The 24,364-nt window shown below is 41.0% G+C and overlaps 2 protein-coding genes across 3 annotated transcripts; one reads left to right on the top strand and one right to left on the bottom strand.

Moving 5' to 3' along the window:
• Positions 1-665: 665 nt before the first annotated feature.
• LOC123767609 (uncharacterized) lies at positions 666-6,558 on the top strand. Its single transcript, XM_045757412.2, has 5 exons — positions 666-805; positions 3,062-3,250; positions 3,792-4,022; positions 4,245-4,415; positions 5,952-6,558. Exons 1-5 carry the CDS (start codon positions 787-789, stop codon positions 5,966-5,968), a joined length of 627 nt encoding a protein of 208 aa, XP_045613368.1. The 5' UTR covers positions 666-786; the 3' UTR covers positions 5,969-6,558.
• A 2,281-nt stretch (positions 6,559-8,839) lies between these two features.
• On the bottom strand, positions 8,840-15,184 carry LOC123767610 (uncharacterized). Of its 2 annotated transcripts, none has more exons than XM_069310578.1 (5): positions 14,978-15,184; positions 12,442-12,627; positions 11,631-11,861; positions 11,170-11,339; positions 8,840-8,904 (listed from the first exon to the last, which is right to left on the bottom strand). In XM_069310578.1, the coding sequence occupies exons 1-4, from the start codon at positions 15,012-15,014 to the stop codon at positions 11,170-11,172; spliced, it is 624 nt and encodes a 207-aa protein (XP_069166679.1). In that variant the 5' UTR covers positions 15,015-15,184; the 3' UTR covers positions 8,840-8,904. The 2 variants fall into 2 exon arrangements, with proteins under 2 accessions (XP_069166679.1, XP_069166680.1); XM_069310579.1 differs by lacking the exon at positions 14,978-15,184 and adding an exon at positions 13,513-13,536.
• Between the last annotated feature and the right edge of the window lie 9,180 nt (positions 15,185-24,364).

Raw genomic sequence — 24,364 nt, 5'->3', positions numbered from 1 at the left:
ACCAGGTACCGCACTGCGTCTTGTTAATTGAACTGCTTTTAACATGGTGCCACGGTCTTTATCAGTGATATATAAAGTTGTATCGTCGCCGAAACAAGGATTTTTATCACTGTTCAGACTTTGCCCGGAGTGTCACTCACCCTTTCTAATAATGGTGGTGCATAGATTCCCAGCTTGGTGCTTTTTTCGACAATTACTCAGTTACCCTCACCTAGGAGCCTTCCAGTCGTAGGCGTCACTCACTACCCTCACCTAGGAACCTTCCGGTCATAGGCGTCACTCACTACCCTCACCTAGCAACCTTCCAGTCATAGGCGTCACTCACTACCCTCACCTAGCAACCTTCCAGTCATAGGCGTCACTCACTACCCTCACCTAGGAACCTTCCAGTCATAGGCGTCACTCACTACCCTCACCTAGCAACCTTCCAGTCATAGGCGTCACTCACTACCCTCACCTAGCAACCTTCCAGTCATAGGCGTCACTCACTACCCTCACCTAGGAACCTTCCAGTCATAGGAGTCACTCACTACCCTCACCTAGGAACCTTTCAGTCGTAGGAGTCACTCACTACCCTCACCTAGGAGCCTTCCAGTCGTAGGAGTCTCCCGAGGGCATTACCAAGAATCAAGCATGACAAACAATAGCTTAACAGTATTCCATACTAATTAGTCAACAGGACGGAGGCGCCTCTCTCCAGCTCCCCCCCCCCCCCACCACACAAGGTGGGTATATAAGGGTGGGAGGTGCAGCAATTTGATTAGTGTGGTAACGGCAGCAGGCAGGATGACACGTCGCTCAGCTGGTGAGTGTTGCCGTAGATGGTGTGCGAGATGGTGTGTTTTAAGTAACTGTGTAGCCAAACAGCTGGTGTGTGTGTGCGCTAGATGACGGTGTGGTTAACCAGGGTACTGGGTGATGGTGTGGCCAGACCAGCAGGTGTTTAACTTCCCACACACGCCTGCCTCGACCACCTTCTCACATGCCTGTAACCGGCGGTCAGTTAGCCCTGTATAAAGAGTTATGGAGTCCACATTTCTATATTAGATGCATGAAATATAATCACAGCAGATAAGCAAGCTGTTGGTATTACGTCATATCCTAGCAGATAAGCAAGCTGTTGGTATTACGTAATCCTATCGAATAAACATTGGTTTATATATATGAGAAAGCTGCATGAACGCGCAAGCCATATATCACTAAGAACTCTTGACCCGGCCAGGATTCGAACCCATGCCGTCAAGGATCACCCCTAAACGTACACAGTACCGTGACCACCGCACCAATAATCGTCATAAGGATTGGTCAGTCTTGGCGCTTATTAACTAAGCTCCCTGACTGACCAACCCCCGACGACACTCATGGATCCATTTGGGTACAGTTTTTTCATCAAATTCTGGCGCATGCACGGGCCGCACTGAGTAACTTATGTGAGAAAGCTGCATGAACGCGCAAGCCATATATCACTAACTCTTTGACCCGGCCAAGATTCGAACCCATGCCGTCCATGCGCCAGAATTTGATGAAAAACTGTACCCAAATGGATCCATGAGTGTCGTCGGGGGTTGGTCAGTCAGGGAGCTTAGTTAATAAGCGCCAAGACTGACCAATCCTTATGACGATCATTGGTGAGGTGGTCACGGTACTGTGTACGTTTAAGTTCCTGAAGGAGCTGGGCGAGGAACTCATTGGGAAGACGAGACCCAAGAGCGGCCAGTTTAATGTTTCAGCGCCTCAGTGTCGCTGTTCAGAGGGGAAATGCGTGCTGTATCTTGGGTACGCACCCGACCCCCGAGGAGCTGGACGAGGTCTTCGAACACTGATTGGTATATTGTTGTATAAGTGTGTGTTTTCTGTAAACTGTAGCATTGCAATAAAATCAAATAAAAAAAAATAATATGGGTGGTAGAAGAGGAAAAGATTAAAGTATTCAGTGAGAATCCACAAGGTCTTCTCTGAACACTATTTATTTTCTTCTTCGAGGATGTGGGTCCCTTTAATTAAACCAGTGGTGGTACCCCTAAATATATTAAATATATATATATATTATATATATATATATATATATATATATATATATAAAATGTATATATGTATATATAATATATGTATATATAATATGTGTTATAATATAATTTATAGAACAGACATTGTCTAACTAAAACATTGCGACTCTTTCCCTCTCCCATATTCGTCAATTTGTTTATATATCTTCATGAGTTTGAAGTATTCTGCCAGCATAATAGATGGCGTCAATAAATTCGAACGGTTTGTGTATGGGGGCGATAGTGGCCATTGTTGTGAATGGAACTTTGTAGCACTGCCTGTGCAGGGGCGAGGTTGATCAGCACTGCCTGTGCAGGGGCGAGGTTGATCAGCACTGCCTGTGCAGGGGCGAGGTTGATCAGCACTGCCTGTGCAGGACGAGGCCGAGGGCGAGTCCTCAAGGGTATGGACCAAGCAGGTGCATACCCTTGAGGACGGGTTGTACACCGACCAACTTAGGCTAACACGCCACTGCCGAACATTAACAATATTATTCATCTAGTGTTCTAAAAAGCATATTTTCTTTTGAAGATTGACAGGGTATACTGTGAATTAACCATTGGGCATCTGTGGATTTAATGAATCTTGTGAAATAACTGGTATTATTAATATTTTAAGGCATAATGAATTATTGCGTATCTCTTAACAAATTTTGTTTGGAAAACTAGAGGAGCAAAACACTAATGAAAAGTAAATAATACTAGGCTGCAAGTTAGAATTCTATCTTACACATTTAAAATAGCCGGTATTTCTAAATTTGTCTAGCTGGATATATGGAAATAACTCCCCAGCTAGGAAAGCATGATTAAGTAACTTTTAATAAACAGAGCATCTACGTAGATTCAAAGTAACATCACTTGCATTTGCCAAGGTATCTGTTTCATCTTTACTGCAAGGCGGACGCCTGGCTCCTGCTCTCTCTGGCAATCTCCGAAAAACACGGTTAAACATTTTATTGATGTATAATAGAATATAAATATATTGTCATTTATTAAAACTAAATATTTTTCCTTAGTTTTCGGGGTAGCTAGGCTGCTAGCAGTGCTCTCAGTGGTTACAATGACCAGTGCTGCCAAAGGTATCCTGGTGCCCAGCATCCCAGACTCTGTCACCCTCGACAATACCCCCACCTACAGCCTATGGGAACACGCCCTCAGGAACCAGAAGGACGACAAGGGCCAGCCGCTAGTGTGTGAGGGACCAGGTTAGTCTACCTTGGCCAGATTATGACTATGTAAAATTCATTTGTTTGCAAGAAACCCCCACGTAAAATAATCACCTTTTTATTATCCAAAAATAATTAGCTTTTTGTTTGCTATAAGAATAATTACCAAATGAGCCTTTCAACTTCCAAAAACTTGGTATATTTAATTAATTTTTGTTCTGACTTGATAGATCGCCGAAGTTGGGTGTTCTCTTGTGACCGTTCGAAATTGTTAATTTAATACAATAAAGCTACATAATAGTTGTTGACTGTTAAATAACAATTAACAGGTAGCAAGCATACAGTCGTGCGGATGATTAAATATATCAATAATCTATTATTGTTCTCATAAAGGATGAAGCAGTACTAGTGAATGTGTACAGACGGAGAGACTCCATTGGGTCGAGTCCATTGTACTTTTGACTTTATAGATAATGCATGGTGTACACTATTGCCTATTTTTGGAAGTATTAACTTCAATTTTTGGTGAAATATATTTTAACTTGAAGTAAACGTCTAATGTGCAGCTTGATGATTACAGGTCCCAAAACGGTCCTGTCTCCCGCTTCCAGTATGCTGATGAACCTTGTACCGATGGGCGCCGCACATCCACTGTACAGTAACGAGTACAGGGACCTGCGCACAGAGTTCCTGCGGGACTACATGGTGTCAGAGGCTGTCAGTCCTGATAACGCAGAGATGCTGCAGCCCGAAGGTCTGTCTGTGAGCAACTTCAATGGCAACCAGCTCACATTTAAGAAGGATGCCAAAGGTAAAACTGGAGATTATCATATTCCATGCTTCTTAATTATATTTAGTTTCCCTCATTACTGAATAGTCGGCAGCCAGATAATGTGTAATATATTTTTCGGCGTTTTAAGTACCGTAACTGTGTATTATTAAGTAAAGGCTGTATGTGGAAGTTTGCACAAACTAATTTATTAAATCTCCTGCTTAGTTAATACTGTATTGGCATGTGCTTGTGCAATTTCAGATCAGATCACTGTAAATGACGTGAGTGTGGACACTGCCCAGACGTTGCCTGACGGGATCGTTACATACACATTGGATGGCTTCCTGTTCGACCACAAGAGTCAGGTAGATGAGGCTTTCCACCATCTTCAAAGCACTCAGCCGAGCAGTGGACCATTTGGTAGACCTGGAGGTAATATTTATATTTTACACGTGGACTAAAGTAATTAATCCTCGTGTTATATATTTTCACTGTTTTTGGCTCGTAGAAAATTAATGTAAATTTTGACAAGAAACCGCATTTCAAGATGAAAACACCCACACTGAGTGAACGTGTTCACGAATAAGGGTTTCATTCCCATTTTTGTTTGTATATTGTCTTAATTCTTTGTATAAAAGCAAAGACCCTTCCGTATCACGGCTAGTGTTCAAACTTTACTTCATAATAAGTAAATTAATACATGTGTGCGTCAATTGCTCTCTAATTCTTGAGCCCAGCCTTTCTAAGGTGTCATATGAAATAAACATTGTTGTAGTCTCCAATACTTGCTGACACATTGAACTTGCTCACTTCCTGTACACAAAAGCTCGGCATTTCCTTATCTCCTCCTGACTAAATTGAACGTGCATGGCTTGCTAACTTCAACTATGCTAACCAGTCTATACCTTTCCAGTTTGTCAATTCTTTAAAGATCTTGCATATTGAGACAATTTCTCCTCATTGTTCTCTTCCCCAGTATTGTGAGGTTCAGTTCTTTGTCTTATCTCAGCACTTTTTGTTCCGGTACCACTAATGATTTGTTTGTGTCTGTTTTGTGATCTGTTTTTCATATTTCTTATTGTGCTTGATGAGGTGTAGTTTTATGCTGGTACTGTAGTACTGCTCGCTTCAAGTGGTGCACAGTACTGTGTTGTGCAAGATTACTTGTTGGAGTTCATGAAGACTTTTGTTATGTAGCTAACCTTATGTCCAAGAGTCCCTCCTCAACTTTCAGGCGACTGTGCTTATATACATGTATATTAATATAATTTATAGAGCGATATAATATATATCTCGGAATGTAATTTATGGACTAAGTGGGACAAGGGAGTGTGTGCTGGTAAGCTTCACCTTCATATATTTTAGCTCAACGTGTCTAGACAATTTAATGTAAATTCCAGCTTATGGGACCAGTTATAATGGTAAACTGATAGTCATGGGAGAGTGTTTGTGTGTCTTTATCTTGCTAGAATGTAAAGTGCTACAGAAGATATCTATTTGTTGGATATTTCGAGGATCAATATCCCCGCGGTCCTTTCTCTGACCAGGCCAGAGACCGGGAATACACAAACATCCAAAAGTACAGTATTCAGTGCTAAAAGCCAGCACATTATTTAATCAATTCATTATTATGACCAGTTTGCATGTGCATCTTTTAATGTTTTTTTTAATTATTGAAAATTATTCCTGCTACAATGAATAGAAATCTAGCGTATATTATGAGAAATGTTTTTTCTGAGTTTGACACTAAGTTTGGCCTCAAAGTTTTCGCTAAATAATAGGAGTTAACTTTTGTGTTTAATACTATGATTGTAATGATAAAGGAAATTACATATGACATATTGGCCCACATGTGGCAGCTCCTATTTATATTCACCCACACATGAATTTATATAAATGTGTAACTTCAGCTTGAAACAATTCAACGATCCCATTATGACATATTACAACGTCTTTCTTGAATTTCAGCTCCAGCCCCACCCTAAGCGCTGTTCGTCTTGAAGGGAACTGCAGAGTTAATTTGAAGAATTTCATATTTAGAGAGGCAAAGTACATTTTAATCAATACTTCTGAAATTTTAATGGCAATTTAGTATTTATGTTTATGGTGTGATATATAGAAGTTACATTAATTACGAATAATCTTGTAATGTAATCAGCATTATGTCACTGTATATATTCTATTTATAATTGCACTTAAAATTCAGGCATACTTAAAGAGAAGTTGTTTGTGGATAATTATTTCCATAATAGTTTTGATTTTTTATAGCCAAGTACTTAATTAGATAATCTTCAGTACATACTAGGCATTTCAGCTATTAATAAAGCAATGTAATATATTTGGATGTTTTATTTGGATTTTGATGAGAATAATATAGAATCCTAGAGACTAGTTCTTCAGGTTAGCTCAAGAAAGTCTTGATGTTTGCTCAGTCTTCTAGAAGAGTATGAACTATTGCAAATTATTGCCATGGAACTATATTGGCACAATCTTTGCCTGAGACGTGTTTAGTAATAATGTTATTTGTCAAAATATTAAATAATTGCATCCTGTGTAATAAAGCTGGTGCCTTGGAGTACTGTAGTACTTCGTTTACCCTTTTGTACTCATCAGTGCATTCATGTGGTCTGTTGGCTCTTGTGGGTGGTCTTGTAATAGTACTGGGTCTATTCAACTCTCAATCAAGCATCCCGGGTTCAATTCTTGAGCGGGACAGAAATGCTTGGGCACGTTTCCTTTCATCTGATGTGTCTGTTCATCTAGCATAGTAGTAAATAGGCACCATGGCGCTAGTAAATTGTTGTTGGTTTCATTCTGGTAATGATCATCAGCAGTTGGTCTAGGAAGACCTCGATAACTTTAGCTAAAGGATTTATGGAAATATAAGATATTTTTTTTTTGCCTTCTGGGCAATGAATCTATATAGAGTTTTTACCCATTCTGTGGGAGGAAGTGGAAAAGGCTAAGCATATAATGGACTCGAACCGAACCCCAAAATTATGCAATATATTTTGTGAATGGAAAATGAAAGTTTGAGAATTGCTAAATATAAATAAGGCAAATCTGTAATTTCTGTGTTGGGTGTGTATATGTCAGCGTTTCCCTCCAGCACTTACAGGACTAATAATTTTGCCGATAGTTAAGCCACTGCTGAGCCATGATATTTATTTGGAGAATTTTACGTATAGTACATTGCAGAAACTAAATTATAAGAAATAAGACCATTAAACTAGACCTCCTACGATAGGGGCCCATATATATAATACCTGATAATACACTGCTGTTCACACTAGTATCTAAATCATTGACGTACACGATGTTCGATAAAGTCTCTGGACACAGCCCTGTGGCACTCCACTTGCCATTGTTTCCAAAGAATATAAGTGTCTATAATTAATTTGAATTGTGCAATTTGGCCAATTGATAAACTTATTTTAGAATGTGATAAATAAGCTTTGATAAGTAAATCTAACAAGAAGTGTCTGAATGTGTAAGTTGAGTGGTGGTACATTACTGCTTGCCTCTCATTAATGTGGGGACTGTGGTGTGGTGGTGGAGCCTCGACCTGCTACACTGTAGATTGGGGGTCGACTCCAGGAGGATGTTTATTCTCACGTTAAAGAGGTTACCAGTTTACACACACCCGTATGAGTTAATAGTTCTCTCATTATTATACCAATCAGTATCAATTTGTGCACTAAATTCTTTTGAGTTGATTCTGATGGATTTATTTCTTATTTGTCTTCTGCAATGTACATATAAATGTATACAATTCTCCCCACAAAAAATTATGCTCAGTAATGGCTTAACTGTCAGCAAAATCAGAAGAATCATTTAGGAGCGAGAAGGATAACACTGACGCTCTCAATCACTCTGAAACAGACAACAGTTCCCAAATAGATTTATATATATATTTCACAATGTTCGACACATGTATCTATCTGTATCTATAAAAGATAATGTCTGTCTGTGTCCAAGGCTGGAGGCGAGAGGGGGGGGGGGAGGTGTCATAGGGCAGTTGAGGTCGGCCCCTGTGCAAGGATCTTAAATCTTGTAGATCTTAAATCAAGATCCTTGCAATCTTGCAAGGATCTTAATAAAACCTTTTTCTAGGACCCCATCCTTCCCACAGGAACCCTATATCCTCCCTATTTATAATTAACATTGGTTCAAGATAACTTCCTTGATAAGGATATCGCTACAGTTTCTTAATAGTATATATAAACTTAAGGCTGTGTCTGTATAGCACCGATGGAGTACAAAAGGGTAAACGAAGTCCTACAGTACTCTGAGGCACCAGCTTTATTATCATACAAAGAATGGGGGTTATTTAATTTTTTTTACAATCAGAGTAATACTAAACACTTCACAGATCGAGATTGTGCCAGTATAGTTCCATGGCAACAGTTTGCACTAATTTATGCTCTTCAATTACACTCTGAGCAAACATCAAAACATTGTTGACCTAACCTGAATAACTAGTCTCTAGAATTCGATATTAATCTCATCTCAAAGAAATTCTAAGTAAAATATCTAAATATATTACACATGTATATTAGTAGCAAAAGTTCCTATTATGGACTGAAGATTATCCAATTAATTTCTTAGCTTTAAGAAATTCAACACCATTATGGAAAGAATTACCCACAAACAACTTTGCTTTAAGTATACCAGAATTATATAAACAACAATTATAAGCAGAATACATGTAGTGGCATAATGCTGATCACACTAAAAGATTGTTCAAAAGTAATGTAAATGCCAAACACAATAATAAACCCACAAACTAATATTACCATTAAAAGGTCACAAGTATTGTATTGTAAAATATACTTTGTCTCTCCTTTTCTTTTAAATCATGAAATTAACTCTGCAATTCCTCCTCGATGTTCAGGATCTGAGGATGGTGGTGGGGGTGAAGCTGAAATACAAGGAAGAAGTTACAATAAGTTAAATAACACGTGGGATCGATGGACTGTTTAGAACAGTGGGTCCCAACCTTTTATGTCTCATCCCCCCTTTTCCAACCACGTTCTCACCTGTGAACCCCTTACAACCACGTTCTCACCTGTGAACCCCTGACAACCACGTTCTCACCTGTGAACCCCTTACAACCACGTTCTCACCTGTGAACCCCTGACAACCACGTTCTCACCTGTGTACCCCTTACAACCACGTTCTCACCTGTGAACCCCTTACAACCACGTTCTCACCTGTGAACCCCTTACAACCACGTTCTCACCTGTGAACCCCTTACAACCACGTTCTCACCTGTGAACCCCTTACAACCACGTTCTCACCTGTGAACCCCTTACAACCACGTTCTCACCTGTGAACCCCTTACAACCACGTTCTCACCTGTGAACCCCTTACAACCACGTTCTCACCTGTGAACCCCTTACAACCACGTTCTCACCTGTGGACCCTTAAAAAACGGATCGAAGCAGCAAAATTAACATACAATCATTGTTACGACAAATACATACATTCATGTCTCACGAACTCTGCACTGTTATTCTCAGTTAAAACTACATGTAAATAACAACAGAAGACATGCAGTTCAACACAGTCATAAGTGGTTCTTATTTTGTTAAGAGTACAATACAGTAACTAATATTAGTCACAGGGACCCCTTGACGTTCTTTCATGCACCCCTTGGTGTCCATACACCCTCGGTTGGGTACCACTGGTTTAGAGTGTTGGTTAGACATTATGTATAAATGCATGAGTGTGGGTGAATATAAATAGGAGCTGCCTCACATGGGCCAATATGTTATTTGTAGTTTCCTTGATCATTATTGTTACAGTGAAAGTATTATTCACAAAAGGTAACTCCAATTATTTAGTTTGTAATTTTGAGTGCAAACTTAGTAAACACATTTCTCATAAGATACTCAAAACTCTTATTTACTGTAGCTGGATGATTTTCACTATGAAAAAACATTAGGAATACCATATGTAAACTATTTATAATAGCGAATTAACTAAATAATGTGGTTTTTAGCAGTGAATACTTTTGGATGTTAATGATGCTCCAAAATATCTTTGATATTTTGGTCTCTGGCCTGGTCAGAGTCTGGGCTGTGGGGATATTGATCCTCGAAATCTCCAACAACTAGATATCTTTTGTAGCACTTTACATTCTAGCAAGATACATTCACACACAAACACTCTGCCATGACTTTCAGTTTACCATTATAACTGTTCCCAGAAGCTGGGAAGAGTTACATTTAAAAAAAGCTGGAATTTACATTAAAAAGTCAAGACATGTTGAGAGTTCAAATATATGAAGGTGAAGCTTACCAGCACACACTCCCTTGTCCCACTTACTCCATAACTTACATTCTGATATATATTATATGTCTCAGTATATATTATAATAATTTATATATGCCCAGTCGCCTGAAAGTTTGAGAGTTGAGGAGGGACTCTGGATATAAGGTTAGCTATACAACAAAAGTCTTCACGAACCCCAACAAGTAATCTTGCACAACACAGTACTGTGCACCACTTGTAAGAGAGCAGTACTACAGCATGCAGTACCAGCATAAAACCACACCTCATCAAGCACAATATGAAATAGGAGAAAGAAACTGAGGAGAGCACAAAACTGATACATGAACAAAGTCATAGGTGGAGCCTGAACAATGAGTGCTGGGAGAAGAAGACATACAAAGAACTGAACCTCACAATACCGGAGAAGAGAAGGGCTAGTGGAGACATGATCACAACATAATACAAGATCTTTAGAGACAAAGCCAAAGTGGACAAGAATGGTCTGTTTAACACAGTTGAGGTTTGCAGGACATGCACAAGTGGAGCTAGAGGTTCAATTGAGTCAGAAGATCAAGAAGGACTATGCTACTGTAGTGTACAGGGAGTAAGCAAGTTTAATGTGTTAGAAAGCAGTGAAGACTACAAGAATAATTACAAAGAGTCATAAGTGTCTTGACTTTTATACAAAGAGTCAAGACACTTATTCCAGTACCCAGCAATGTACAAACAAAAATGGGAATAGGGCTCATATCCGTGAACACGTCCACTCAGTGTGGTTGCTATATTATATTAAACTTGAAATGCGGTTCCGTATTTGTCAAACATTATATTAATGTTCTACGAGATCAATGGGAATATATTACACAAGACTTAATTCCTACAGTCCATGTATAAAATATAAATATATTACCTAGAAGTCTACCAAATGGATTATCCTCGGCCGAGTCTTCTGGAGCTTATGGAAAGCCTTGTCCACCCGACTCTGATGGTCGAACAAGAAGCCATCCAATGTGTATGCGACGATCCCGTCAGATAACGTCTCGACATCGTCCACATTCACGCCATTTACAGTGATCTGATCTGAAATTTCACAAGCACATACAAATACAGTACTAAATATGCAGACGGTATAAGAATTAGCAGATGTACCTCATATCTTAATAAAAAAAAAAAAATAAGAATTAGTGTGTGCAAACTTTCACATGTACGCTTTTATAAGTGTCTTAACACAACACTTAATTAGGATACTTTAGTTTAAACTCCGAAGAATAAGTTACACGTTATCTGGATGCAGATTATTCAATAATAATAATAATAATAAAATAAATATAATCGTGAGGTATTGAATATAATAATAATCTCCAATTTTACCTTCGCCATCCTTCTTAAATGTGAGCTGGTTGCCATTGAGGTTGCTCACAGACAGACCTTTGGGCTGCAGCATTTCTGCGTTATCCGGACTGACAGCCTCTGACACCATGTAGTCCAGAAGGAACTCTGTGCGCAGGTCCACGTGCTCGTTACTGTACAGGGGGTGTGGGCCGTCCATTGGTACAAGGTTCATCAGCGTCAGAGAACCGGGAGACAAGACTGTTTTGGGACCTGCAAACGTCACGCCGCTCAATACATGTTAAAAGTTCTAATATATTTCATTCATCAAAAATTGGAAGTTAGTATTTCCAAAATAGGCAATAGTGCACAGCATACATTATCAATAATGTCATCCTCAGCTCATACATTGACAGACAACCAAGTCTCGCCGAAACAGTTGACTAGTACAGTACTATTTGAACATTAATGAGAATAATAATCGATAAGCGATACATCTAATTAATGTGCACGATTGTACTCTTGCTACCTGTTCATTGTTACTTATTCAGCCAACAGCTAATATTTATATACACCTCTTTATTGTGTGTTTATTAAATAAACTACAGTTTTGAGTGTTACCAAGAAAACACCCAACTTTAGCAATGTACCTCAATTCAGAATCAAAATCATGTTACCTAGTTTTAGGAAGACGAGAGGCTCATGTGGTTTTGATTTGTTTATCATACATTAAAAAGTAGTTATTTTGGAATAATACAATGTGAAGTTGGGTATTTTATACGATGTTTACCAGTAGGTGTTTGGCTTTCTTGCAAGCAGACGAAGTTTACACTCTCAGTCATATTAGACTAACCAGGTTCATCACTCAATAGCGGCTGGCCCTTGTCGTCCTTCTGGTTCCTGAGGGCGTGATTCCAGAGGCCGCTGAGGGGACTCTTGAAGCTGACAGAGTCTGGGATGCCGGGCACCAGGGTGTTGCTGACAGCACTGGTCATTGTAATCACTGTAAGCAGTGCTTGTAGCCTAGCTATTCCGAAACCTTAGAAAATGTAAACAAAAAAATTAGTCATTAAATGACAATTTAATTATATTCTAAATTATGCATCATTTAAGTTTATAACTATGTAAAGAAATATTTTTACTTAAGAATATACGATTATGCGTTAACTTTTCAGAATCAAAACAAGTATAGTTTCATACAGTTTGGGCGGTAAAAATTGACCTGGATTCATTTGAGGCTACACCATTTTTAGTCATGTCATATTACACATACGGCTGGGCACTACTAAATGATTAGTCTAGATCAGGGGTCTCCAAACTATGGCCCGCGGGCCACATCCGGCCCGCCACATAATTTCATCCGGCCCTCCAAACAAATCCCTGTGTGGTGGCCTTGAAAAAATAATTATCGTACGAATGGCATCGCAGAATTATTCAAAGCTGGGGCTGCTGACTGGTGGCGCTCAACCCGAGTCAGTTTTCCTCTCTCTCGATAGTGTGACGCACAGATACTAATACTGGTAGGTATGTGTTGTGCATTACAACCAATCAGTTGTGTATAACTGTATATTGTGGGGATGGAGGGCGAGTGGGGCTTCGCTGCTTCCGTTTCAGGGAGCACAAACACTGTACAATATTCTTTTCTCTGTACTTTGACAATGCCTTTATCTTAGTTATACAAAATAGCAATTTCATTTTTTATTCCTCCGGCCCGCATAAATATGGGAAATATATAATGTGGCCCTTACATTGAAAAGTTTGGAGACCCCTGGTCTAGACCGAGCAGAAACATCAACACGGAGGCCAGTGTTCCACACACTACTTCAGTCTTAAAAGATGTCAACGTGGAGTTTCAGTGGGAATGTTACGTGTTACGGGTTAATTAATCCCTATTGACTGCCAAGGTATTAAACCAGCAACCTACCTCAACTCTAATTAGTGTGTGTGGTGGAGAAACAGCCAGCTAGCGGCTGTACGTGACCAATCTGTGGAAAACAACTGTCTTGCGTCAGCTCTCACCCGGCACAGATAACCAATCAGAAGACAAGGAGAGCAGATACAAAAGTTAGGTATCCATGTTGATCTAAGTTCGACAAAAAGCGTAATAAGAGCCAGATGCCCACCATGTTCCGCGGGGGCACCAGAGGAGTATCTCTAGAGCCAGATCAATCGCTGTTGAAGGAACAAAACCCAACGGACAAAATTAGCCTCACGTTTTCCAGCGACACCCTGACGTACTGGGAGCCAAAAGTCCGCCAAACGGTGAGGCTACACCAGTAGGAAGGGCAGAGACCCTTTGATCAATGGGGGATTCGCAGATATCCAGCCAGGCAACTATTGAGTATTTAAAATCTGTCACATAGAATTCTAACTTACAGTTTGATATTATTTACTTTTCATTAATTCATGTTTTGCTCCACTAGCTATGCAAACCAAATTTGTTAAGAGACAGGCAATCATGCATTATATCTTAAAATAAAATTCTAGTTGTGTAAATAGAATTGGCGACAACAGTTGAGCACTGGCCGTGCTAGCCTGGTTGACAGGTACAACATTTGTTTCTTAAGACACGGCACGGCAGAATCCCAAACAAGAGAACTGCTTATTCATCTTTTCTGGGTACATTACATGCATCGTCTAATGAAATGATGTTTCTGTAAGTAAAAGATTTTTACAGGGTGAATTGATCGCCAGTAACGGGTGTGGAGGAAGTTAGCAACCCGTTCTCGCAAATTTAATAAGTCAATATTGACTTATTAGTTGCGTGCATAGGTGACATACTAAACATAATAGTTTCCCTTGAAAAGCTTCATAGAAAACACCGACCTTACCTAACCTACTTAGTATGTTAAAATAAGCATCTTATAGCTTCGTAATTACAATTGTTACTTAACCTATTATAGGTATAGGTTAGGTAATAATTGTAATTACGAAGCAATAAGATGCTTATCTTAACATACTAAGTAGGTTAGGTAAGGTCGGTGTTTTCTATGAAGCTTTTCAAGGGAAACGATTATGTTAAGTATGTCACCTATGCACATATTTAATAAGTCAATATTGACTTATTAAATTTGCGAGAACGGGTTGGAAGTTAGACACCTGCTGGTTTGAATACACCGTCACCCAGCATACATCACCTGCTTGGCCACACCGTCACCCAGCATACACCACCTGATTGGCCACACCGTCACCCAGCATACATCACCTGCTTGGCCACACCGTCACCCAGCATACACCACCTGATTGGCCACACCGTCACCCAGCATACACCACCTGATTGGCCACACCGTCACCCAGCATACACCACCTGATTGGCCACACCGTCACCCAGCATACACCACCTGATTGGCCACACCATCACCCTGAACACACCAACCTCTTACACTCACCAGCTGATTTGATTGATTGTTCTGAGCGACGTGCCATCCTGCCTCCTGCCGTTCCCACACGAACAAAGGAACTTCACCTCCCAACCTTTATATACCCCCTTGTGCGGGGGAGGAGCGCCTCCGTCTTGTTGATAATTAAATATACATTGTTTTTTATACAATTATTAAGTTATTGTTTAAGGTTATCTTGAGGTTATCTTGAGGTTATCTTGAAATGATTTCGGGGCTTTTAGTGTCCCCGCGGCCCGGTCCTCGACCAGCCCTCCACCCCCAGGAAGCAGCCCGTGACAGCTGACTAACACCCAGGTACCTAATTTACTGCTAGGTAACAGGGACATAGGGTGAAAGAAACTCTGCCCATTGTTTCTCGCCGGCGCCCGGGATCGAACCCAGGACCACATGATCACAAGTCCCGCGTGCTGTCCGCTCGGCCGACCGGCTCCCTCCCTTTGAGACGCTTCATGCTGAGTGACTCATAGATCCTCTCAGCTGCTTGAGTGACAACAACGACTGGGAGTTTCCTAAATGGGGATAAATGAGTGACTGATGTCTTTAGCTGGGAGGATGCTAGGAGAGGATAGCTGAGTGACGCCTTCAGCTGGGAGGATCCGTGTAGTGTGTAGCTGAATGACATCATTTGCAAGAACACTGACATCCTGGTGGGGTGGGGGTTCAATATTCCGATCTTTGGAGACTTCGATACAAGCCTGAAAACTAATTACGACTGTTTGTCAACAAATTTTAAAATATTCTTAACCTTAACCAACCCAATCAAACCCAACCAGACGGAGCCTAACACCCCTTATCCTCAGGTAATTATAAAAATGTAAGAACGTTTCGGTCCGTCCTGGACCATTCTCAAGTTGATTGTGACTTGAGAATGGACCACACAATCGACTTGAGAATGGTCCAGGATGGACCGAAACGTCGTCGTCCCTTCACTTTCTAGTGTGTGGTCTGGTCAACAGAAAGGGTGATATCTGGAGGCGAGTGACAGAGTCCAGCTTTCTCACGACGACGCAGACTCCTCTGGTGTGCTCCCCGACAGGCAGAAACCTCACGGGACTCCACATTAGACGAGTACCCTCGGCTATGTGAGACGAGGAGCGGGCATGTTGATAACTGGTGGAATATGAGCTGTATTGAGACACGGTGGCTAAACAGCACGAGTTCTTCCCACATGATGATTTTGTCCTAGTGGGCACAGTGTCCAAGAGTAACGTTAATTCTGCGTTGTATTAATGTTACACTTGGACATTGTGGCCACTGGTATAGGAAACAAGGCCTGGAAAGCGATGCAGTATCTGGCAGAGAGAGAGAGAGCACCGACCTCCACTTCCTCCAGGGGAGACTGATACACGCTAAACCCCTGGAAGGTATAAGTTGCCACCCTGGAAGGTGGTATTGGCTAGGACGCTGGCCTTCAGCACCAGGTTAGCGTGTTTTGCTATGGTGGAAGGGTGAGGCCAACCTTGTCTGTCTTTGTCTGCCAGCTGGCTCTCATTTTCTATATCAGTGCAGTTGAGGTACAGCTCCGCCTCGATGGTTCACACACACGGCGCACGGCCGCTGCGTCCAGATACAATAATAATATTGCGGTCCTCGCCGCTCTCTCGTAGACGATTTTACATTCGTGATTTCCCCCACACTACCTTTCCCGTAGTTAGCATCTACTGCGTAGCTCGATACCAAGAGCAGGATACGGAAGGTAGAGTAGATGAGTGTTACCTATCGTACGTTACGGCTCGTGACCCTACAACAGCCAACTTTAAAAAGGTCTATGGTTACTAAAAAACTGCTGTTCACAAGAGCGGGTCACCAGTATAACCCCTTAATAAGTAATGAGCACTTTGTTAAAACTTTCCTTTAGGACTGAAGGAATACATATAAAACTTATATATAAATATATAACATAAATCTCAATAGCATACAGATGGTTATTTCATTACAAATATATCAAATTAAAAATATCACTGTCTCTCCCGGAAATTAATATAATATTATTATATGTATGGTTATGACAGAACAATAATATAAAACTTAACTCCACAAGATGTTAACTCTCTGGTTCCGGATCAGCTACTGACTTACATATCTGCGGGAGCCAAAATCATTGCCTTTGCCCCGCGAAAAATTTGCCAAAGTTACAATATTTATTATTTCTACAATGGAGCAATACATTGTGACAAGAGTAATCTTAATAAAACAATCATTCCCACGATACGTTGGGCCTAACGCCAACAATGTAATATGAAATTATTTTACATAGAACATATAAGTATATCAATATACATACTTGTAATTTACACACAATTATAAAGGTACATATTAATTTATTTAATTACGTATCTTATAGAGGTATGTAACAATGAGCACCACGGTAAGGTTTTTGTAACAACACTGTGCAAAGAACCTTGATACTTTCACAACATTGACTCCCGCTGCCTCTTTCCACTTATTATAATGTGTGTGTGTGTGTGAGCGAGCATGCTCACCAAGTGAGGATTTACATTCACATTTTGTGACCTGTTTCTCAATATTTTAAGTCAGTTTTTAGCAGTTTTAAAGTCTCTCGTCATCCGTCGCGTCTACAGTTGAAGCTGTGAGTGATGTCTCCACCTCATCATTTTGTGAGTACATTCTATTTTACATCTCTGACACTGGAGGAAATATTTGTAATGTCTCTGTTGTTCATTCAGGTATCTAGGTTACACCTGAGGACTGAGACGGTGTCCTCAGGTATCTAGGTTACACCTGAGGACTGAGACGGTGTCCTCAGGTATCTAGAGGACACCGTCTTATAAGGAGAGACGGTACGAGACGGTGTCCTCATACCGTCTCTCATTGACTGTCTATTTCCTTGATATCACACACACACACGTACGTACGTTAAGTGACAAGGTGGTGGAGGCCAAAACCGTAAGTAGTTTCAAAGTGTTATACGACAAAGAGTACTAGGAAAACGGGACACCACGAGCGTAACTTTCATCATGTAAAAATATGTTGGTAATTACACTTAGGTAATTACACACACACTTCAGGAGCCTGTACACCAATTGAGTGGCAGTAGAGAGGCGGGACGAAATAACCGAAGCTCAACCCCCCGCATGCACAACTAGATGAGTACACACACACACATACGAGAGAGAGAGAGATAATGTTATTAACTTCTCATGGTCATGTTAGGTGGGATGCAGGTACGAAATGACCGTTCTCGACATAAACAAATTAGATTCGTCGATTGCATCTGGGATTAAATAAATGATGAGTCATCCACAAAGATAATATCCTCTCTGTATGTAAATTAATATTAAATAATGCATAATTCACTTGGATCATAAGAATAATAGTCACGAAGTATATCCACAATCACCCGTTATGAATTGTCAGCGTGATCAAATGAATCAGTAGACTAACAAATAGAATAACTCTTTACATTTGTAATAATCTGAAATTAATTAAATATATAGCCATTAGTAAAAGCAGACCGCCTTTAAGAGCAAATACGGCGAGATTGAGCAAGGAAAAAATTAGATCCCGGTAGCCCCTTGAAGGGGGATACGGAAGTAAAGAGAGACGCGCCGGACTCACATGTCAACAATAACATCGAGGCCGGTTACAGCGGCGTGACAGTACAGCTGAGCCGCCCTAAGCATGGTAATAATCACTCCAGAAACATCGTAATTCAACGGGATTTGAGAGAAGGTTGGAAGGAAGGACCCCGAGGCTGTTCCCTGTCTCTTCCAGCTTTACAAAATACCGAGGTAAGAAAATATGATAGTAATTGGCCAGCGACCACATTCTTTAAGTGTCTTCGGGTTGGTGTACAATTATTAACTCAACTTATTGTGTGTGTCGGAATGGAACTACAGTGGTTTATTTATAGGTGCTGAGAATTGATGTAATTTATTCGTTTCGTGGCTAACCATTATTTGTTGGTGGGGAGTCTGTTAGTTCAACATTAGCCACGTCAGTAATCATGCCACGTAGTTATTGGTCACCATTCACGTCACAATGCTATTGATCAACATTCACAGCACGTAAATTTAGGTCAACATAGCCTCGTCAACGTTCACATCACGTAACTATACATCATAACCTCGTCAACATTCGCGTTACGTAGCTATAGGCCAACATAACATCGTCAACTTTCACGCTAAGTAGCTATAGGTCAATATAGCCTCGTCAACATTCACATCACGTAACTATATATCAACATAACCTCGTCATCTTTCACGCTACGTAGCTATAGATCAACATAACCTTGTCAACATTCACATCACGTAACTATAGATCAACATAACCTCGTCATCTTTCACGCTACGTAGCTATAGGTCAACATAGCCTCGTCAACATTCACATCACGTAACTATATATCAACATAACCTCGTCATCTTTCACGCTACGTAGCTATAGATCAACATAACCTTGTCAACATTCACATCACGTAACTATAGATCAACATAACCTCGTCATCTTTCACGCTAGGTAGCTATAGGTCAACATAACCTTGTCAACATTCACATCACGTAACTATAGATCAACATAACCTCGTCATCTTTCACGCTAGGTAGCTATAGGTCAACATAACCTTGTCAACATTCACATCACGTAACTATAGATCAACATAACCTCGTCATCTTTCACGCTAGGTAGCTATAGGTCAACATAAACGTATCAGCATCCACGCCACCACAACACAAAATTAGTGAAACAAGTTTCCCACAAAAGTTCTATTACATTTAGGTTGTCTCTTTGATTTTAATACTTTTTCAACCATTCTTTTTATGCATAATAGTATTTTAGTACTGATTTTATGTGCCTGAATTGTGAGGGGAAGTCTCAAATTCGACAATGACGATTGTCTGTATATAACAACCTGGAAAAGATCATCAAGGCAAATGGGGGATGGGAGAGAACTTCGACAAGCCGCCGGCTTCCTGTCCTCGTCGAGGCCACTAGGGTTAAGTGGCCCTCAGATAAATCAAATAAAGGTAAGGTATAAGGTGTCACCTACAACCCCCCCCCCCATAATAGACGTGATTAACTCTATATAGGTGGATAGTTTTTTCGAGAAATGTGAGTATCTGATATTCTACAAGCACACTAAAGTCTGAACATGCTTCATACTTCGATTCCGTTACCCTTTTTGAAAATTGAGGTGAAATTAGTAAATTGCTAATCGGAACATGTAGGTTGATTATTTACGAAATAAATTATTTTTTGTATATAATCACTTCCTGTTACCAATCGTCGATGAAAGATCCCACGATTTCTGAAGATCTACAATTGATAAATATTTCTCGGCTATGTTAATATAATTATTTTATAGTGAAATAAGCTGCCGTTAGTGTTCGCAGTACCAGTACATTATTTGAATGTGTTCAATGAGTCTACCCAAGAAGAAATAAAAGAGAACGAGGATGAAACCTCGGACTCGAGAGAGGATGTGCGTAGTAGGTGTATATTTTAGCGTTAACTGTTGTAAAATCAGTCACTCGTAGTCGGGTCTAAATCACGCCACGCATCCAAACTTCTTTGGTTAGGTTACTATTGACCACCCTCTTAAAATATTGCTAAGATGATAAAGACAAGAAAGCAAAAAAGTCCACAGAAGGGAAGGAAATAATTAAATGCTAAATGTGTGAGTTTCATACCTGTTGCTCTTGCATTGATTATAATGTTCGACACAACCGATTATTCTCTTAGCAGTGCGAAACACGTTTCGAAACACGAAACACATTTGGACACGTTTCCTTGCATCTGATGTGTATGTTCGCCTGTCAGTAAACAGGTATCTGGGTGTTGAGTAACTGGTGTTGGCTACAAGACTGCATCGTGGGAAAGGCCAGTTGTTCGCCAAGAGAAACATAAGAACCCAAAAGCAACTCTCCCAACCTCTCCAGCCTCGTGCACGTCTTGCGACTTTCAATTTCTTTCTTTATTACACGCCCCCATACCCATCCCGTGGGCGTTGGTGGAAAGGGTTACAGAGGTACATAATGAGTTCAGGAACTGAACCCCAGAGTTCGTTTAGCTAAGTAACATCTGCTGATGTAGATTTGACAAAATGTAAACTCTGTCAGCAGAACTGTTCGCATACTTTGCGTCATTATGTAATGTAATGTGACAAAAATCGCAGAATTCAGAGATAACACCATCAATGGAGTCTAAGAAATGTGTGAGTACTTCATTCTGGATGATATACTGCCAGGAATCTTAGCGAAGTATCCAAAATTTGCTTCCTGTAGGTGCAGCCTGCACATGACTGTAAAGCTGTGCGGCAAGTGTTGACCAGACCACACACTAGAAAGTGAAGGGACGACGACGTTTCGGTCCGTCCTGGACCATTCTCAAGTCGGCAGGTTTTGTGACAACAGTTTTGTCCCCAGTTGTCACACAGTTATAGCAAGACTAGTAACTGTGTGACTCACCATAGATATAGAGTGCCTTGTATAGTGACTTGTGAGCCTCTTGTTGAATTACTTGTGATACAAAAGATTATCGATATGTACTCTGCTGTATGTTTGTAATGTATGTATTTATATAAATACAAATTATTATTATTATTATTATTATTATTATTATTATTATTATTTTTATAATTTTAATTTTTACTTTCTCTTATGTAAATAAGGCACTGAAAGTCCGTGTCCGTGTAAATTAAATTATAAATGCTTAAACTTTTTTATTTTATTTTTATACTTTTTTAAAGCTTTACTTGATTGGTCGACTCTGTAAACAAAACAAAGCGACGTATTCTGAGAGAGAACAGGTTGTTTGATTTCGTGAACATTGTCTGCATACAGTCGTGGGATCAGGCCGTTTGTTTAGTAATGTCATATGGTCATTGGCTAGTTCCTGCAATAACTGTATGTTGTACTAGCTAGTTCCTACAATAACCACACGGTGCGTGGACTAGTTCCTACAATAACCACACGGTGCGTGGACTAGTTCCTACAATAACCACACGGTGCGTGGACTAGTTCCTACAATAACCACACGGTGCGTGGACTAGTTCCTACAATAACCACACGGTGCGTGGACTAGTTCCTACAATAACCACACGGTGCGTGGACTAGTTCCTACAATAACCACACGGTGCGTGGACTAGTTCCTACAATAACCACACGGTGCGTGGACTAGTTCCTACAATAACCACACGGTGCGTGGACTAGTTCCTACAATAACCACACGGTGCGTGGACTAGTTCCTACAATAACCACACGGTGCGTGGACTAGTTCCTACAATAACCACACGGTGCGTGGACTAGTTCCTACAATAACCACACGGTGCGTGGACTAGTTCCTACAATAACCACACGGTGCGTGGACTAGTTCCTACAATAACCACACGGTGCGTGGACTAGTTCCTACAATAACCACACGGTGCGTGGACTAGTTCCTACAATAACCACACGGTGCGTGGACTAGTTCCTACAATAACCACACGGTGCGTGGACTAGTTCCTACAATAACCACACGGTGCGTGGACTAGTTCCTACAATAACCACACGGTGCGTGGACTAGTTCCTACAATAACCACACGGTGCGCGGACTAGTTCCTACAATAACCACACGGTGCGTGGACTAGTTCCTACAATAACCACACGGTGCGTGGACTAGTTCCTACAATAACCACACGGTGCGTGGACTAGTTCCTACAATAACTACACCACGCTGTATTGGGCTGATCATGTAGGAAGATGATAACAAACTTGTACAACAAGGAGTTGGTTGAGCGAGGCGACTTATTCAGAGTTGTTGAGGAGTCTGACACGTCCCAGTCTGGCGGTGACTGGGTATACTCACCTAGACGTGATGGCAGGGTCGAACTAAGGCTCCTGGACTCGCCTTCCGGACGTTCTTAGGGTAATGCAATGATTCATGTCTCACGCTTTTTATCATATTTACTTTTTTGTCTAACCTGTTCCATTTTTTGGTTGATCTAACACATGCGCACATGTGTGTGTGTGTGTGTGTGTGTGTGTGTGTGTGTGTATGTGTGTACTCACCTAGCTGTACTCGTCTATCGACTTGAGAATGGTCCAGGACGGACCGAAGCGTCGTCGTCCCTTCACTTTCTAGTGTGTGGTTTGATCAACGTACTAGTGCTTGCAGGGGTTGTGATTTGGCTCTTTAGTTCCGCCTCTTAACTGTGTGTGTGTGTGTACTTAGCTAGTTGTGCTTGCGTGGGTTGAGCTCTGGGTTTTTGGTCCCGCCTCTCAACTGGACGTGTGTGTGTGTGTTCAGCAGAGGCAGTAACAGCAGCAGCACCAACCGCAGCAGAAGCAGCAACAGCAGGAGCAGCACCACAAGCATTAGTAGAAGGAGCAAGAGAGCCTGAGCGCCAGAGAAGCAGGCCCCCCCCCCCCATCTCCAGCAGGCGTCTGTATACACACACCATGTGGCCCCCTTCCTCATCCCTGTTGCCTCATAAAGGTCACAAAGTACTTGCATCCCGTCTCCTCATTATATTTACTACAAATAATTATCATATGCGTTAACCACCACATAAATCATTATCACCCCGACGGGAGATGAGCTAGTTTTAGATATTATCACCTCTACCACACCCAGCTCCAAGTAAACAACATCTCTTCACTTGACGTCAACATGACTCTCAATTGCCTGATATAGCCTCGTATTATATCCCTGGGAGACTGTTCCATACTAGACGCGGACGGTGGTGACTTGCCGATGCCTAGGCTACTGAATTATATATCGGAATTGATGAGACGAGAGTCAACGGAGAATATACGTCAATCATTACTAACCCCGAGCCTTACTGTCATGATATTTGATGTGGGAGGATGAGTGGGGCGTCGTGCAGCAACCCGTCCTCTTAAAAATAACGTCACTTTTCGCTGGTATGCGCACTATGGGCAAATTTGGACGTAATTTGAAATGAAATCGACTCACAAAAGTGACGTTCTGTTCCGTTTTCTATTTGAGTCGTCCGACCTACGCGGAGAGGTTATAAGAGGACACTTTAAATTAACGTTTTTCATAACGTTTTGAAACTTTATGATAATTTCCTGCCCACCTAACCTATCAGAGGACCCTTAACTTACTGTTGCTTACTTACTTACTTACTTACTTAACTATTTGTTCTCCTACGGCAGAGCGTTGAGACATTAGGCTCCCGTCAGAGCCGTCACCTCCAGGGGACTGTTTCACGACTTAGTTCAACGCCCAGTGCCCATGCTCCTATACTTGACTGTGTTTGTGAGGAATGATCTGCTAGAGAGGTACATGTTGGAGTCTAGATCTTGGGTCCCTCTGTGAGGTCTTAGGACGCCCCCGAGGTCAGAGTCTCAAGACCCACGTCAGCCCGGAGACGAGACACACGGACCCCTTCATCAAGGACAGGCTTATTCTATTCAT

This window comes from Procambarus clarkii, chromosome 67, assembly GCF_040958095.1.
Source record: "Procambarus clarkii isolate CNS0578487 chromosome 67, FALCON_Pclarkii_2.0, whole genome shotgun sequence".
Taxonomy (NCBI): Eukaryota; Metazoa; Arthropoda; class Malacostraca; order Decapoda; family Cambaridae; genus Procambarus; species Procambarus clarkii.
This window is presented reverse-complemented; position numbering and strand designations above follow the sequence as displayed.